Raw genomic sequence first — 17957 nt, forward strand, 5'->3', positions numbered from 1 at the left:
GACAAAATATATGCACTACTATTTAATGTTTGGGATCTGTAAATTTTTTTGAGAGTGTCTGAGTTATGAGCTGTAAAGGCACAGTCCTATTCTGGAAAAGGGGGCGGGGAGCAGCAGCTCATTTGCATTTAAAGAGACATGCACAGAAACAGCATGATTGATGTCATAAATGATCTGTGGGGTATTTTGAGCTGAAACTTCACAGACATACTCTGGGGACACCTGAGACTTTTATTACATATTGTAAAAAGGAGCATATTATGTCTCCCTTAATGTTTTTGAAAAAGGTGTCTTATGCTCACCAAGGCTGCTTATTTGATCAAAAATACAGTAAAAAAAAATTTTAAATGACAGTTTTCTATTTTAATACATTTTAAAACGCAATTTAATTTTTAGCAGCTATTACTCCAGCCTTCAGTTTCACATGAATCTTTCAAAAATCATTCTAATATGCTGATTTGCTCACTAAGCATTTCTTATGATTACCTGTTCTCTATTATTAACTGTTAATAGTTAATTTTCTGCTTTATATTTAGGTTGAAAATGTGATACATTGTTTTAGGGTTTATTGAAAGTGCATTTATTTTAGATAAAAATCTCTAGTAAAAGTCTCTATTGTCACTTTTCAGGTACAGATCACTTCATTTAATCACTTTTGATTTAATGCTTCCTTACTGAGTAAAAGTATTAATATTAATAAAGAAAATCTTACTGAACCCAAACTTGAATGGTGGTGTATATAAGTGATTATTTATATTATATATATATATATATATATATATATATATATATAGATAGATAGATTTTATTTAATATACAAAATCAGATTTGTATTCCATGTAAATGTATCCATTTTGACAATTTAGACACAACATAAAAGGGCCTATATTTTTAATTAAAGGGATGCCATAATGGGAACAGAACGTGAATTCAGACTGGCCTATGAGGAATAACAAAGACGTTTAAAACGGTAAGAATAACTACATAATACCACCATGAATCTGAATAATTTTTTAACAAACTATAAAAAAACAGCAACAATGCAACCTGGAGACTTTTGTCCCAATTCCGAGGGTACAACTTTAACTTATTACTTCAAAATAAAAACATATATTGTTAACATATAAATCTAAATGAGTCAATACGTCCAAAAATCCCCCATTCACAAACAGACATAGAAAACACATAGACTACAAAAGTACAAAGACGTATAATAACCCTCTCAAAACGGAAGCCCCTGAAAACTTTTCATGCTGAAGTTTAATAACATAATATGTGTTATATGAGTGGGTGTAGAATGTGGTCCGTACTTGGCCAGAGGCCGGCGAGCCCGGTTAACAGCGTCCAGATCAGCATAGCGAAGGTCCAGCTGGCAGCCCACCAGGATGATCGGGGTGCGGGGGCAGAAGTGCTTAATCTCAGGGAACCACATGGTGCGGACATGGCGCAGGGAGTTCGGATTGGCCAAAGAGAAGCACAGCACTACTACATCTGATCTAAACACACAAAAAGAAAGAAATCGGTTTATTTTAAGAGAATACATCCGAGGAAATCATGTAATAGGGAGGAAACTGGCAAACCCTGGACACTAATCATCCCACACAGAGGCTTTAAAATGGACAGTGAATCACTGTTATTGGAATAAAAGCTGTGAAATGCAACAAACAAAAATACTGTAGCTACTAAATCTTTTCCTTGCTTTCAAAATGTCATAAGCCCAGACGTATTATTTTTTTTTTTCCACACACAAGTGGTACTTATAGCACTACTGTATACCAAAGTGATATATATTTACTATTATTTTAGTTATGTCTTTGCCATTCAGTCATAATGGAATTTTTGCACAGACGCAGATCCAAAGATCTCCACCTCACTAATCATAATCAGTCTTTTGTTAAATGAAAATTGCGGCAAGACCATTTTCCCAGAGGCATGAACAAACTTCATAAAGAAACTGTGAGTAAGCGAGCAGCCAAATAGAGTAATGCTTTGTGTGTGTTTTAATGCCTGTGAATCTGTGTGCACACAAGGTGTTGTGCAAGTCATTAAAGCATCCCGTCTGACTCAATAACCAGCGCTGGTCTAATAATAGCGAGTTGTCCAACCATGTCATATTTCACAGCTGCACTCACAAGCTCATCATGTGAGACCAGCATACACAAGAATGACTAATGGAGCACCGCATTGTTGTTGAAATGTAAACAGACTTGGTCTAGCAGATTTCACAGTTATGCATTTACACTGGAAAGTTCTCATGTGCATGTTTATAGATATAATATAACAGCCAATGTTTCTCAGACAACATTTCTAAGATATTTTCTAAAGACATAATCTTTCTAGAAAATACTTTTTGATAACATAAAGTGAAAATCTAGAGGGATTTTCTTAAAAAAAAAATGTTGTTTTATTATTGGCAAACACCTCATGTGTGATGATTAAACAAAGGAATTTCCCTGAAAACATAAAATTACCAAAGTGGACAATTATGGCATGTTTACTTCCTCTGGAAATACTTGATTTTTCCCATGTATGGTACTGTTGACTAGGGGTTGACTGATATGTGTTTTTCAGGGCCAATGCTGATTCCGATTATCACAGATCAAGAAGACTGATAACCGATATTTTGAACCGATATATATGTCTGGTGTAAAAATGAAAATGAATGTCAAAATTAAGATTAACTAGGGCTCTGACAAAAACTTTCTTTAAATGCTTTTAAATTATTTTATCCGCAAACTGGTTTTGAAAATGACAGACACCGATAACCATAAACAGGCTTAATATCAGTGCCGATAATCGGTCGACCCCTAGACTTAAGGCAAATTTTTCTAAAAAGTTCTGTTTGTGCTCATTACCGATACCGATAATCATAAAATAGCTCAATATCGGTGCTGACAATCAGCCAGGCCGATAAACGGTCGACCCCTAGACTAAAGTCTGTCTACACTGGACGCGACAAAGCGACCGTTGCAAATCATTTGAACTTTGTGTGAGCATGTCATAAATAGAACACGGCAGCAGTTTACTGTCGAGAATTTGTCGTGTCGCGCCGCATCCAGTGTAGACAGTGTGATGTGGACTCTGTTATTTTTTATTGTTACGGTTATCATGATTCATGTGAATGGGCCTTATTAAGTCTCTTGACTAAACTAAGACACAATATACCTTACCTATGTACAAATTTAACAGCCTGCAGGGGTCAAAGTCGACATTCCAGTGTCTGTGTTTCTGTTAGTGTACCTATGTGTATGTTGAACATGGGAATGTTTGCAAGAATATGTGGAAATGGGTCAGTGGTAACACAAATAAAAACAAAACACAAACAGACTAACACATGTACATATCTATTCACAATCATTCACCATGTCTCAGTGAATAATAACGGTGTGTGCTGTAAAAGCGCGTGTTGAGGGTCATAAAGGACTGTGTTATGTAATCAGTGTGTGGTGTTCTGCTGAGCTATGTAGAAGATGTCTAAGTTCAAACTCCTGACTGTGTGTCTGCTTGACTACACTGTAAACACTACACTGTCTTGATCACAGACACGCATTTAAACATATAAATAAACCTAAATATTCTGAGAAGAACAAAACAGCACAAAAAGTATAGTAGACTGATGGTATCAGTTGGTAGGAACATTGTAATTTAACAGTGATTTACCAGTCTGGTTAAACTGACATATATATGCATATGTGATATGTATTTATTTATATATAAATATGTGCTAGCCCATGGAGGAGGGCTTCCCCGCTGAGTCATGGTTCCTCCAGAGATTTCCAATTTCTATGTTTGGATCCTTTCACTTGCATTTCACAATGTGTTTTGTCAGTTTCTGTTCACAAATAATTAATGGACCCAGCTAGGCTTTTGATAAACATTTTCAAGAAATGTTAAATGTGTCTGTGTGGGTGTGTATTTAGCATAAGTAATAGACACCGGGGTGAAGGTCACCTGATTTTGTGTTTCCATAACAGGGCACCACCATTAATAGTGCTTTATCAGCTGACTGCATCTGCCTTAGTGCCGTGCACACACGCTCGATGTGTCAGGTCTCACAGACACATTTCCTGAAGATTCATTCACACAGATTTCTGTCTTCCGCTCTTTTTGTCTCTGTCTGCCACACAAGTACATACTAAAACACACCACATTCACAATGCTATTACACTGTTAAATTATTGGATGAAATTTGTAATCAAAACCTCAGTTGTCATGACCTATTAATCTATTAAGTACACTGCTATTCAAAAGTTTGGGGTCAGTAAAATTTTTATAAGCGTGACTTAGATGTCCAAATACTTCTGGGAAGCGCTGTAAGCATTCAGAAACAGCGTCGATCTCCCTCATTCTCTGACCTATCTCTCTTTTTGGCTCAGCGGCTACTGTGATCTGCTGCACTGCACTGAGCCAAAGCACCACTGCTGATCCACTGATCCTCCGCTGCCCTGAGAATAAGAGCCTCCGTGCAGTGCTCTTTGGCTAGGCTTACAGCACATTACCTTCCCAGCTGGGAGGATTAGGGCAATAACCAAACCTTGGCAGGGCAACACATGCCACAGCCAAAAGTGGAGAGATACCAGAACAAACAAATGGAAGATTGATCTGAGGAACTGTACTGTGGGACAACAAGTGTGTGTGTATCAAGGGGTTTAGTGCCATGGCCTAGTGGTTAACACACAAGCCATGACACACTGAGCACTATGACTATCCAGCTCCATATGTGTAACTGACCTGCCATAAGCAAAGCGTCTGTCTTTGTGATGATCTCCAAATGTGTCCCACAGCCTGAGGGAGACACTGACCTCGTCCACCACATCTCGTGACCTCTCCAGCACCTAAATAAAACACTTTTGTTTAATTGTTTAATTGTACCAGTATCCCAATGGAAACACATTATTTTCTTATTACTCTCTTTGCAATCTCATTTAAAGGCATAGTTCACCCAAAAATGAAAATTCCTTCATTAATTACCCACTCTCATGTCATTCCAAACCCGTAAGACCTTTGTTCGTCTTCGGAACACATTTAAGATATTTTTTTATTGAAATCCGAGAAGAAATTGTTGGATAAAGATGTTTATTTTTGTTTTCTTTGCACACAAGAAGTATTCTCATAGCTTCATAAAATTAAGGTTGAACCACTGATGTCACACAATGTCCGTAATATCTTTCTAATATCAAATACCTTAATTTGTGTTCTGAAGATGAATGAAGGTCTTACGGGGTTGGAACAACAGAATTTTCATTTTTGGGTGAACTAACCATTTAAATGTATTACTAAGTACATTTAATTTTATATACAATTCTTAATTTTAATATTTTATTAGTATATTATATTTTATATTTATATTTTATTTTTTAATATATATATATATATATATATATATATATTTTACTTTTTATACATTTAATATGTACATTCATTTGCAAATATATAAACAAATAATATACCTCACAAAATCATTATATATATTCTCATATAAATGTTATCTACTACCAGTCAAAAGTTCTTAGATTTTTAATAGTTTTTAAAGACAAAAGCAGTAATATTGTGAGATATTTTTACTTTTTAAAATAACTGTTTTCTATTTGAACGTATTTTAAAATGTAATTTATTCCTGTGATCAAAGCTAAATTTTCAGCATCATTACTCCAGTCTTCAGTGTCACATGATCCCTTAGAAATCATTCTAATGCTGACTTGCTGTTCAAGAAACGTTTTGTTTTATTATTATCATCTAAACTTTTTTATAGGAATTAATACTTATATTTAACAAGGATGCTTTAAATTGGTCAAAAGTGTTAATAAAGACATTCATAATGTTACAAAGGATTTCTATTTCAAATAAATGCTGTTCTCTGAACTTCAGCTTTAAAATCACAGGTATAAATTACATTTTTTAAAAATATTCCAATAGAAAACAGTTATTTAAAATAGTAAAAATATTCCAAATTTTACTGTTTTTGCTGTACTTTGAATCAAATAAATGCAGGCTTGGTGAGCAGAAGAAACTTCTTTAAAAAACATTAAAATTCTTTTGACTGATAGTGTGTATATAAATAATGGAATATCTTACAATATATATTTTTCCTTCTTTTTTAACTATTTTATATAAACTAAAGTATATAAATACACTCGTTAAACAGGTTGTACTCCATTGCGATGTTTATGTGTTCTTTTCTATTTGACTGTAACTTTTCCACTACAATGGTATGACTTCCGGCAAATGAGATGTACATTATTAATGTCAACACTCAGTGCTCTTCAACATGTACACAATATGCCAAAGGTCTGCCCACCTCCTGGCACACACGGTATTGGTCGATGGCCCAAACAGTTGGCACGTGGGTGGCAAGCAGCTGGTACTGAGTAAGGGTGGCATTGCAGGCACGGGCACAGATCAGTCGGGTCTTGCCCACTGCGTTATCACCCACCACCACACACTTTATGGTCTCCACATTAGGTCGCTCATAATCTGTGTCTATATCCATGGAGAGGGCCCTGAAAGACAGAGAAAGAGAGAAATAAATGTAAGTGCTGCTAATCGTCATTGATGAAAAAGACGTCAAAACTCACTTTTCTAATACATTTCCATTTATATTTAACTTACAAGAGTCACAAAACAATAATAAAACATTCAATTCGATCACTGTGGTGACTCAAATCAGCGTCCACAATAACGAATGGCGTCATCAATACTGACTACTCATTCACCAAATGTTCAAAGTTTAAACAAAAATCTGGGTCATGTGCTATTTCTGTCTGAGGAAGGAACAACAAAGACAGCCAACACAGTTCTGCACTTGGCTGTACAGCGTTTCAAAGTGTGTGAGTTTCAAAGTCGGCGTGCACAAGTGCATCTAGCGCATTTTTTGTTCTTTTCAAAGTCTTAGAAGAATCCACCTGAAGCTAACCGAGGCCAAAGCCCAGTGGCAAATGTTGATTTGTATGAGACAACACAGCTAAACCCGACAGCATTAATACGCACGCTTTGCGCAGGATACAGAAACAAGCCCCAGTTAACACAAACACTCGCATAAACATCGACTTAAACCTCCTAGGTAGAGAAATGAGGGAAAAAACAGGACTCTCCTGAGAGATGCAACTGAAACAAACCATTAGGAGGCCTGCGTGCCAACACATATGACTGTAACTTAATATCCATGACAACTAGCAAGTTCTCTTTTAGGTTCAAACAAAAGCAAGCAATGTGAGATTGCTTTTTTTCCCTAAAACAATGACAGATTTTTGTTTTGTAATGCAGACATTTGTTTAATAAGTTGAACTTGCTTCAGAAAGTCGCATAAATTTGAGCATGTGTAAAAAACGAATCACATTAATACACCACTATAATAAAAAAAAGCCATATGAAATTAAATACAAATGATTTTGGGAACCACAACTCCTCTGTGGCTTTAAAAGCGCAGCCACTACGGTTTGAATTACCCTTGGTAAATGCACTGAAAGTGTACCGAGCCACACAAATCAATTAGCTTTCTGGGAAACAATAAAGAATTTCCTTGAATAAACATGCAGGCAAAACTCTTGGCCATCTAAGAGCAGTGCATTCTTTTGATACAGCTAAAGTGATACAGCTATCCACATTACAAGCAGTCCTGGGCTCCGCTGTCCAAGTCAGCTAACGTTCCATAAAAAGAGCTCATGAAAGATTAATACGGCCACTGTTTATTGTTCCACTGAAAAAGACGTCACCGTTCCTCCAATGACATACTGGGGTCTAAAAATGATTCTCATTCATTCAGTTCATTCTGAGTAGCAAGGTGCCAATTCAGATCAAGATTAGCTAATTTAAAAACGACGTTTTATCTAGAGCAGCGGTGCTCAGTTAATTCCTCGTGAGGGGAATGTTACAGCCAGCTTTGAGATTTTGGATCAGTGAAGAAGAAATGTTGTCAGTGGTAAGGGCGCTCTGGAGGGAGCTTACATAACAACGGTGGCACAACGGCCTGATGAAGCAGAGCTGTAAATGTTACTATATCTTTGTGTTACCTAACAGTAATCTTTATAGCTGCTCTGTGAGAGTCACCAACCTTTGTAGAGGATGTTATAAAGGTGAAGACTGTTATGACTGCATATTCAAATGTTGGTAACACTTTACAGTAAGGCAGCATTTGCTAACATTAGTTAATGTATTAACTAACATGAATGAACAATACATTTATTACATTATTTATTAATCTTTGTTAATGTGAGATAAAAATTCAGTTGTTAATTGTTAGTTCATGTTAGTTCACAGTGCATTAATTAATGTTAACAAACACAACTTGTGATTTTAATAACACATTAGTAAATGCTGATATTAACATTAACTAAGCATAATAAATGCTGTAGAAGTACTGTTCATTCTTGCTTCATGTTAACTAATGTAGTTAACTAATGTTAACTGAAGAACCTTGTAAAAGGTTACCAAAATGTTACAAATATTCAAACAAATTAGCCTAATTTCCAAATAAAAAGACTGGAGCATGTTTTCTCATTGTGCAAAAAGTAGGGTGGTGAGTACAGAGGTGAGCGCAGGCTTTTGCACTTTGAGCAGTTAACCACAACGTTTCCATAATTTACACAGCTCTATTTGAACGTTTAAAAAGCTACATTGTCAATTCCTACACCTGTGGGAAATTACATTTATTGGATGGTTTGTGAGAAAAAAAGACAATTCTGTAATCCTTTACTCATTCATCATCATATCTTTTCAAACCTGTATGACTTACCTTCTTCTTTGAAACGCAACTTTTTTTATTTTTATAACTTTCTAACAGTATCATTCAAACATCTAGGGTCTAGGGGGGTTTTGTTGGAAATTAATACTTTAATCAGCAACATTAAAGACCTATATAACGTTACAAAAGATTTAGATTTTTAAATAAATTATGGTATTTTGACTTTCTTTTCAAAAATGTATCACAAAATCTATAATTTTCCCAAAAATATTAAGCGGTAGGGGTCAACAGATATGTGACCCTGGACCACAAAACCAGTTAGTCTATCTGTTAGTCTATCACAACACAACTATCTGTTGTGTAAGCGTCAATTTTTCCAAATTGAGATTTATACATGATCATGAATGCTGAATACATAAGATTTCCACTGATATGTTTGTTAGGATAGGACAATATTTGGCTGAGATACAACTATTTGAAAATCTGGAATCTGATGGTGCAAAAAAAATAAAAAAAACTGAGAAAATCACCTTTAAAGTTGTCCAAATGAAGTTCTTAACAATGCATATTACTAATCAAAAATTAAGTTTTTATATATTTACAGTAGCAATTTTACAAAATGTCTTCATGGAACATGATCTTTACTTAATATCCTAATGTTAAGACTGGTTTTGTAGTCCAGGGTCACATACGTGTTTTTCAGGGCCAATGCCGATACCGATTATTACAGATCAAGTAGACCGATAACCGATATTTAACCGATAACCGATACGTACTCATTCATTCATTTATTCAAAAAAGTTTGTTTAACAAAAGAAAGAAATTCTTACAGGACTGCATCAAAATGAGGCTGATTAAATGATAGCAGAATTTACATTTTTAGGTGAACTACCTTTTGGTGAGAATTTGTACAAACTGAGTATAGTTTCCTTTTGTGCCACACACAAACACAACAAACAAATGTGTATCATAAAAAGCAATGATACCAGAGACATGGTGTCTCATGAAGCTTTTAGCAGAGTCAGTTGAGTGAGTCAGTGTTTTGTCATGGGGAATGAGACGTGCAGTGTGCCACACTAGCGCTTGTTTTAGTGACAGGCAGTGATAGAAACAGTGGGAGGTGAGGTCTGAGAATGAGCGAGAGAGAAAGAAAGAGAGAGATGAGACGCGTGGCAGACGCCCACTCCATTCACAAACACTGTACGGCCCACACAACAGTTCGTCTGCTTGTATTCAGTCCTGCCAGCCTCAGTGTGTGCGTGTGTGTGTGTGTGTGTGTATCTGTATATGTAGGTAGATACAGAGAAGAATATCTCAGCAAGTGGACCAACTACAACCCACAAGCAAATATGGCAGTTAATGAACAATAAACTGCTTTGATATGTTATAATAACTATAGTGCTCTCAATCTTTCTTTCTCCACTCAGGTCTAAAACTAAAGTAGATTCAAATGAAATATTTTAAGGAGATAAATCTCAAACAAAACTATTCTTCAAGAAGTTTGAACGTCCTCTCCCTCTCTGTACATCTGTCTTCATAGACAGCCGGGCAGACTTGCTTACCCCTCCTGCACTGTGTGCGTGTTACATAACAGCTCCAGTGGCAAAGGCTGCTCTCTCTGCCGTCACATAACCAGAATCCACGACTAACCCTTGCTCTTTGAGAGCACCTGCAAACCGCTTTTTTATACAACACCGAAACCAAATCTTCGGTTAAAAAAAAAAAATCCAAATATGTAAACTAAGTCAACCCTGACTGTATAAACACACACACTGGATGTTAACTTCCGCCTGTCATAGTAACCTAATTTCTTTTAGTTTCCGACAATGCTTCATGCCAAGTGTTTCGCCCATGGGTGTTTTTAAAAGCATATTTATAAGCATTTATAGAGGGGACGTGTCAAGACAGGCTCTGCCATGAGTGCAGACGATTTATGTAACATGGTGGTCTCCCGCTTGCCAGTAAACAGGTTAAAGTAGAGCAGCGTTTTGCTGCACACCAGATTTGACACAGTGTTTCCAAATACCCAACCGCTCTAAAATACTGTCCTCGCAAACACTGAGCTAACCAATGCACCACTGCAGAGTAGCACCTTGGAATGCATTATACCACATGCCTCTGAACTGCAAAGAGTCAGTGTCTCTTAGTGGATCGATCGCATTTTATAGCCGGGCCACAAAGTCGTTCAGAGTGCTGAGTCCTCCGGATCAGAGAATGAGTTAGATCTCCTTAATGCCATCAGTCACTAGGGAGTAACCACTGAAACACTGGGAGATCTACTGTGTCAGCATGTCCGATAGCAGTTTCAGTGAAACACATTAAGGGCGTTTTATTCACTTGCATGCAGTGGTCACAAAAATGCCTGGATGCTTAAGTCACATTTAATGTATGAATGTCTTGCATTTTATAGCAAAATAACCAAGCAAGCAGAAACGATTTAAAAGAAATATAGACGTATATAAATTTAGCAAAACATTAGACAAAAAAGTTTTTTAGGCTTCAAATGATAAAGTGCACATGGAAAACTCGCATATTTGAGTCAGGCATTGGTTATTATGACATGTCATGCAAGTCAGAAACATGACACAGAAGTAGCCTAAAAACAAAGGTTTACTTTTTTAAAGGAGTCATCGGATGCCCATTTTCTACAAGTTGATGTGCTTCTTTAGGGTCTTAATGAAAAGTCTATAATATACTTTGGTTAAAAATTCTCAATGGTAGTGTAAAACAACACCCTTTTTATCTTTTTTGCAAAAATCATCCCATTCTGGTCGAGGCTGCTTTAAATGCAAATGAGCTCTGCTCGCCCCGCCCCTCTCTTCTCTCTGTGGAGTGACGAACCTGTTTACTTTAGCTGCATTTAGCCGCTAAACTTGCTAACTAGCACATTATTAGGAAAGGCGATTGCAAAGATTTCTAAAAAAAAAAAACCTTTATACTCACTTCTGCTGTAAGTGAAGCTGGATCATGAATGATTCGCGCGAACATAGACGGATATATGTAGATCGGGAGGCGCATTCTATTCACAAACAAACGTAATCTACTGCATCTTCAGCAGCTCAGATGTCGGGAATAAACGAAGACAACTACGTTCATTATTACATTCAGCAACACCACAACTCAATCGCTCAATTCTTGTCTAACTTACATCCCTGCTCCGGCATCAAAACATGGAGGTTGGACTGTTACAACTGATCTTAGGTAAGACGCTCATCTCAGCTATCGTGGGAGCGGCCTCTGTCAGTGCGACGCCACAACGACAGACACCTAAGAATGGCTCGATTGAAAAAGGGAATATTATTTTTACAGATTAATTAAAAACCACTAAATGGATTTTTATCATTATAGGGTAGATGTGTACACTGCCAACACACATTAATGTTCAAACAACATGTAAAAGTGAACTTAGCATCCGATGACCCCTTTAACCAAATTCAAAATGAAAAAGGGAAGGGTGAAGAAAAAAAATTCCAGCGTAATTTTTTTTTTGCACATGTCACTTGGTTTGATATTTAGTCAACTAATATTTTGTTATATACAGCTGAAGTCAAAAGTTCACATACATCTTGTAGAATCTGCAAAATGTTAATTATTTTACCAAAAAAAGAGGGATCATACAAAATGCATGTTATTTTTTATTTAGTACTGACCTGAATATGACATTACACATAATATACGTTTAAATATTGTCCACAAGAACATAATAGTTGAATTTATAAAAATTACCCTGGTCAAAAGTTTACATACACTTGATTCTTAATACTGTGTTGTTACCTGAATGATCCACAGCTGTGTTTTTTCTGTGTTGTTTAGTCCCACAAATTCTTTGATTTTTCAGCATTTTTGTGTATTTGAACCCTTTCCAACAATGACTGTATGATTTTGAGATCCATCTTTTCACACTGACGACAATTGAGGTACTCATATGCAACTATTACAGAAGGTTCAAACACTCACTAATGCTTCAAAAGGAAACAATGCATTAGGACCCGGGGGTGAAAACATTTGAACAGAATGAAGATGTGTGCATTTTTCTTATTTTCTTTTTCATGTTTCCCAGAAGACAAAATATCAGGCAACAACACAGTATTAAGAATCAACCGTATGTAAACTTTTTAACAGGGTTATTTTTATAAATTCAACAATTATTTTTGCTTGTGGACTATATGTAAACGTCTTTTATGTGAAATATCTTATTCAGGTCAGTACTAAATAAAATAACATGTATTTTGTATGATCTCTCTTATTTTGGTAAAATAATGAATATTTTGCAGATTCTTCAAGGTGTATGTAAACTTTTGGCTTCAACTGTAAGTGCAATGTCCAAAAGTGTCCAAACATATCTTGGGAACAATTAATATTTCATCTGCTGGTATTTTCCCATGCTCCTTGAAATGAAACTGCATTTTACTCACACTCATGCCATTCATACTGTACACATCCAAGTTCATGTCAGCAGGAACAACAATTTACTGTAATTACACAGCGAGACGTGCAAAAGTCAAGATGATTCATAACAATGTGACCCACAAATTAAGTCTTAAGCAAGAGTTTAACTATTTAGCACAGTGGCCCACATGGACTACATCGTAATGAGTCCTATGGACCTAAGCTGTCATGTGCACTATAAATACGACCGTACCTTTACCCTTGAGAGCAAAGTCAGCAATGAGAGACTCATTAAAATCAGCTATGGAAAAAGCAAAGGCTTCAGCTCTCAATGGACCAGCTGAAGTGAATGTTTTCAAACAGTGCACATAGTGGCGGCTTATCTGAGATCACTTTTGCTATGGATGATCGCTTAGAATTTGTATTTCTCTAATGGTTATCAACACATGCCACTCTGATCAAATTTTGTTACATAAGTTAAGCATATGAAAAAAGCTGGTTACAAGTTGTAACATAAAATGTGAGTCACAGCAAAAAAAGAAAGCACACCACAATTGTGTTATTAAGTACTGAGCAGCATGACAGAGAAAAATGTTCACAGCAGTACGTAATGAGTGTGTAACAGCAGTAAAGTCTGAACAACAGTTACATCATAAATTAATGATTGCTGATTCAGCAAAAGACTAAAAAGCTTCACTTTATCCCTGGATTATAATGGACAAAGAGTCAGTAAGATCTCACAATAGCATTAGCAGGAGAACTTGGCTCATGCCTACAATAAAACAAACAATAAAAAAATGCACCAGAATTCAATGCTCAAGATATTTCCTGCGATTAGATCAGGTGTAAAGGAATTGTGTAAAACGTGCAGGCACGGTCATTGACAAACCCCCCATTCATACTTCTAAGAAGCCCTAATTCAACACCCATTCAGAATGTGCTTCATTGAGAAACATAAACCAGTAGTGAATTCTCTCAGTAAGAGGATTTCTCGCTTTAAGATGAAACGAACGGCAAGTGAATGAAATGTGTGTTCATTTACAGAGAGAAAAAAGATGCAAGAAAAGGTGAGCCAAGCCCATGTGAGCCACCAAATCAGTGTGCAGTGGGAAATGAATACATACTATATAAAAAAAAAAACAGTACTATGAAGACTGAGAGGATGCATAGCAACAAACTGGCCAAAGCAAAGAGGTGGCGAGTTTCAGCAGCCACGACGTGATACGAAGACACGCTTCCTATGGCAAGCCATTTTATCATTTATTCCTTAAGACTACCCAGTATCTATTGTTATGTTACTAGTACTTACTTCACTAGTGACTAGAATGTTTTTCAATTTTATTAGTAACTATTCATTATATACTAATACTATATACTAACAATTATCCCAACAGCGACAAGTCTTTAATTAATCATATTCACCTTATTTTTAGTGCAAGAGCGGGAGCTGCCATTTTTAACTTGAATGTGCAGTCGTTTACAGTAATTTTAACTGTTATGCAGCTGTTTTTTGTAATCATACTGTTTATATAACATTGTAATAAAAAAAATGTAGTTTTACTGCACTGTTATTTTTCTAGTTATTTATGTGCAGTGGTTATTGAATCAGAAGTCTAGCACATTTACAGGAAAAAGCTTGCTTTCGCATTAAAACAATAAGATGGATATATCACCTATTCCAGCTTTACTAGTAACTATTCATTAGGTGCAAGTACGTATTCTAGTAGTTCAGCCTAACTAGTACTAATCAAAGAGAACCTAGCATGAATTTTCTGTTCACAAGGATGTATTGTAATTGACCCTTCACAAAGACCTGCCTGCCTCCGTTACTGTTGCTGTGTCCGACAAGCCATGGCGCTCTCACGCCACACATCATGTTCTCACGCAGTGAAAAATAGGGAGCAAAGAGAAAGCTGAAAACGCGCTGACAAACAAGACAGAGCAGGTTATTTTATGAATGAAACAAAGTCTGGGCTTTCATATTTTGTCATTTTATAAGAAATATAAATACCGTTTTGTGGCTCTTTAGTGTGTTGTGACAGATTGCTGTAGCACCTCAGTTCAAGCAGCATGTGAATCTCTTCCCCTTTGCTAGTTATAGCAAGATATAAACATGAACGAACCTCAGAAGGTGTCTTGTTTCAACTGCGGAAAGATGTCAAAACACACCATTTTTCAATTTCAAGTCCACCCAGCTCTCCTGTCTGGGTTGTTTGTAGAACAAAATTGGCACATTTGGCATTATGATGGGTCAGATCGCCTGTCAGTCGAGCTCCCTGCGAAGGGTCAGTTGTTGCTAGTAACATTTAAAATCTTATATAAGGCGTTTCCATGGGACTACAGTAATTCTATGAGTCTTTCAATTGTAAAACAGCAATTGCAATTAGTAAAATACAAAATGTTTATGACAAAAAATCGAGATTGATATTACTGTCATAAACAAAGTGAGTACACAGTAAAAACATAACTAGTAAGAAGTGAATATCTGATATACAGAGTGAAACTGGTTACTATAAACAAAGTAAAAACGTCATGTCACTTCTGGAATAGTGACTAGCATAAAAGGTTTACGTTAAAATGCATGAGTGGTAACTAACTAAACAGATACTAGCCAGCACTAGTATATGAATGAATGAGCACTAATATTGAATGAATTGTTTGAATGAATACATGTTAAAACGGCTTGCCATACGTTTGCAACATGAAGCGTTGGATGGGCGGTGGTTAGTGTGTGTTTTTACTAGTCAGTTTTGATGCAGTGTTCAGTGTAAGAATGCAACAGTAAGTGAGAATCCGCAGATAAACGCTGCACGATTGTCGCGTGGTGAAACAAAGTGCAATTTCTCCACCCTACCTTCCGACGCTTCCAGAATTGACCCACATGCCAGTCCGCGCGTGGTTCCCTCCTGGCTCCCGTTAAACCGGGTGCAGGAGATCAAATAAAAACCTTTAAATGACTTAGACGTCTCTGGAAAACTCCCGACTGTTTTGTGTTCAACTCGCTGGCGTGTCACGGCTGACACAAAGGCAGCATCTTCACGCTCGCCTTCCCTGCTGAGCTGAAAGAGATCCCCTGAAACAAGTTTGCAGAATGCAGTGAAGAACCTCAACCATGAAGTGTGCTACATCTATCCCTCGCTCTCTCAACGATACCTCTTTCTCCTGAAATTACTGACATTTATAGGTAAGCTCTCATTTTGGGGCGTTCGTTGGCGTGTTATTGTTTCTACAGCTGATTTCGCCAATGACACGCCCCTACTCGTGCGTCACGTAAACTGAACTCACCCCGAATCCATGTAACTGTGACTGGCAGCCAATCAAATCCACCGCAGCAGATAGCCCCGCCCCGTCTGGAACGCTCGGCCCGTTAACCCGCAATCTACCAGTCATTTGTTTAGACTCAAACACGCTCTCTGACGGGCTGAGCGGTTACAAAACGTTTTCTACGGCAGAACACATTGTAGTTGTGTTTGAATATCTAGTAAATCACTGGTCCGGATATTCAACAGATAATGACGTTTTATTATTACGATAGCAAGCGTAACTTCAGGTTTCAGTCACATATTGTACATAAGCGTGTCACTATATATAATGACAGATGTCAGACCGGAACACTGCAGTGTTTCATTGTACACGCTTTTTTTCATGAATCATAACATTGTTAAACCAAGATGCTATCTATGTTCAGATGTGCATTCACAATTAAAAATGCTTTCCACGTAAGGATGACAGCTGCACAATGAATGTGTAAAATAAAAATAATGTGCAGGAAGCTCTTTCATCAAACACAAAGGCTTTCGTTTTCAACAACGATCTAGATGGACACTAAACATACTATATGTTGACCCTGAACCACAAAACCCGTCGTAAGTGTGGATTTTTTTGAAAAATGTATGCCTCACATATAAATATGCTTTGATGTAGGGATATATGGTTTGTTATGATAGGACAATATTTGGCTGAGATACAAATATTTAAATATCTGGAATCTGAGGTTACAAAAAAAAATCTAAACATTGAGAAAATCACCTTTAAATCTGTCCAAATGAAGTTCTTAGTGATGCCCATTACTAATCAAAAATTAAGTTTTGATATATTTACGGTAGGAAATTTACAAAATATCTTCATAGAAGATGAATATTCTATAATTTGATAATTTTTTTTTTATCTACTTAAGATTGGTTTTGTGGTCCTAGGTCACATATAGTCTGTGTGTCCTTCAGTGCTTCTTACATTTAGTTAAAATAAATTAACATTATAGCTTACTAAAATAATTAAAAACTTGAATTTGCTAAAAACTATAAGTGCAACATATAATGTGTAACTTTTCTTACCCAGTGGATAAAAAAACATAAACTATACATGCATATTTGAGCTTACACTATTTTTACTAATTTATTTATTTATTTTTTGCCTGCAGCATCCATCCTTGGCAAACAATATCAAGACTTTTTCAGCCATTTAATGGCCCTCAACAATTGTTAGAGGACCTAAAACATTTGTATTGGGTTTCTGTGGGTTTGTCTGATATTTAATTACTCTTCAATTACATTTACCTAAGTTATTTTTAACATCATGTTTTTATCACATAATAAAAACAAGCTTAGCTTGTTTTTTTAAATTATTATTATTATTATTATTATTATTAGCAGAAGTAAAAGAATATGAATTATTGTATGAGGAGTCTTGAACAATAAACATTTATTATTTTATGACATATAGTGGCAGGGGATCTCATTGATATATTTGTGCCTGTGATATGCTAAAACTGACACAGCAAGTAATGAATACTGACCTCTAGTGATTTCTACTGGTATAAAACACAGACCTTTAGAAAGTACAGAGAAAGAGAGAAAAGATCACCCAGCAGCATGGTGTTCCCATTTTT

The 17957-nt window shown here is 36.3% G+C and overlaps 1 protein-coding gene across 1 annotated transcript in view; it reads right to left on the reverse strand.

Moving 5' to 3' along the window:
* The window catches only part of rhobtb4 (Rho related BTB domain containing 4), a 39259-nt gene extending 22935 nt beyond the window's left edge, over nt 1-16324 (reverse strand). The window contains exons 1-4 of the mRNA XM_051110030.1: nt 15924-16324; nt 6299-6500; nt 4732-4835; nt 1311-1496 (exon numbers count right to left, since the gene is read on the reverse strand). Of these exons, the coding sequence (XP_050965987.1) occupies nt 1311-1496; nt 4732-4835; nt 6299-6500; nt 15924-15952 (521 nt within the window). The 5' untranslated portion in view covers nt 15953-16324. The remainder of the gene's footprint in view (nt 1-1310; nt 1497-4731; nt 4836-6298; nt 6501-15923) is intronic.
* Between the last annotated feature and the right edge of the window lie 1633 nt (nt 16325-17957).

The sequence above is a fragment of the Labeo rohita genome, chromosome 5 (genome assembly GCF_022985175.1).
Source record: "Labeo rohita strain BAU-BD-2019 chromosome 5, IGBB_LRoh.1.0, whole genome shotgun sequence".
In the NCBI taxonomy this organism is placed as follows: Eukaryota; Metazoa; Chordata; class Actinopteri; order Cypriniformes; family Cyprinidae; genus Labeo; species Labeo rohita.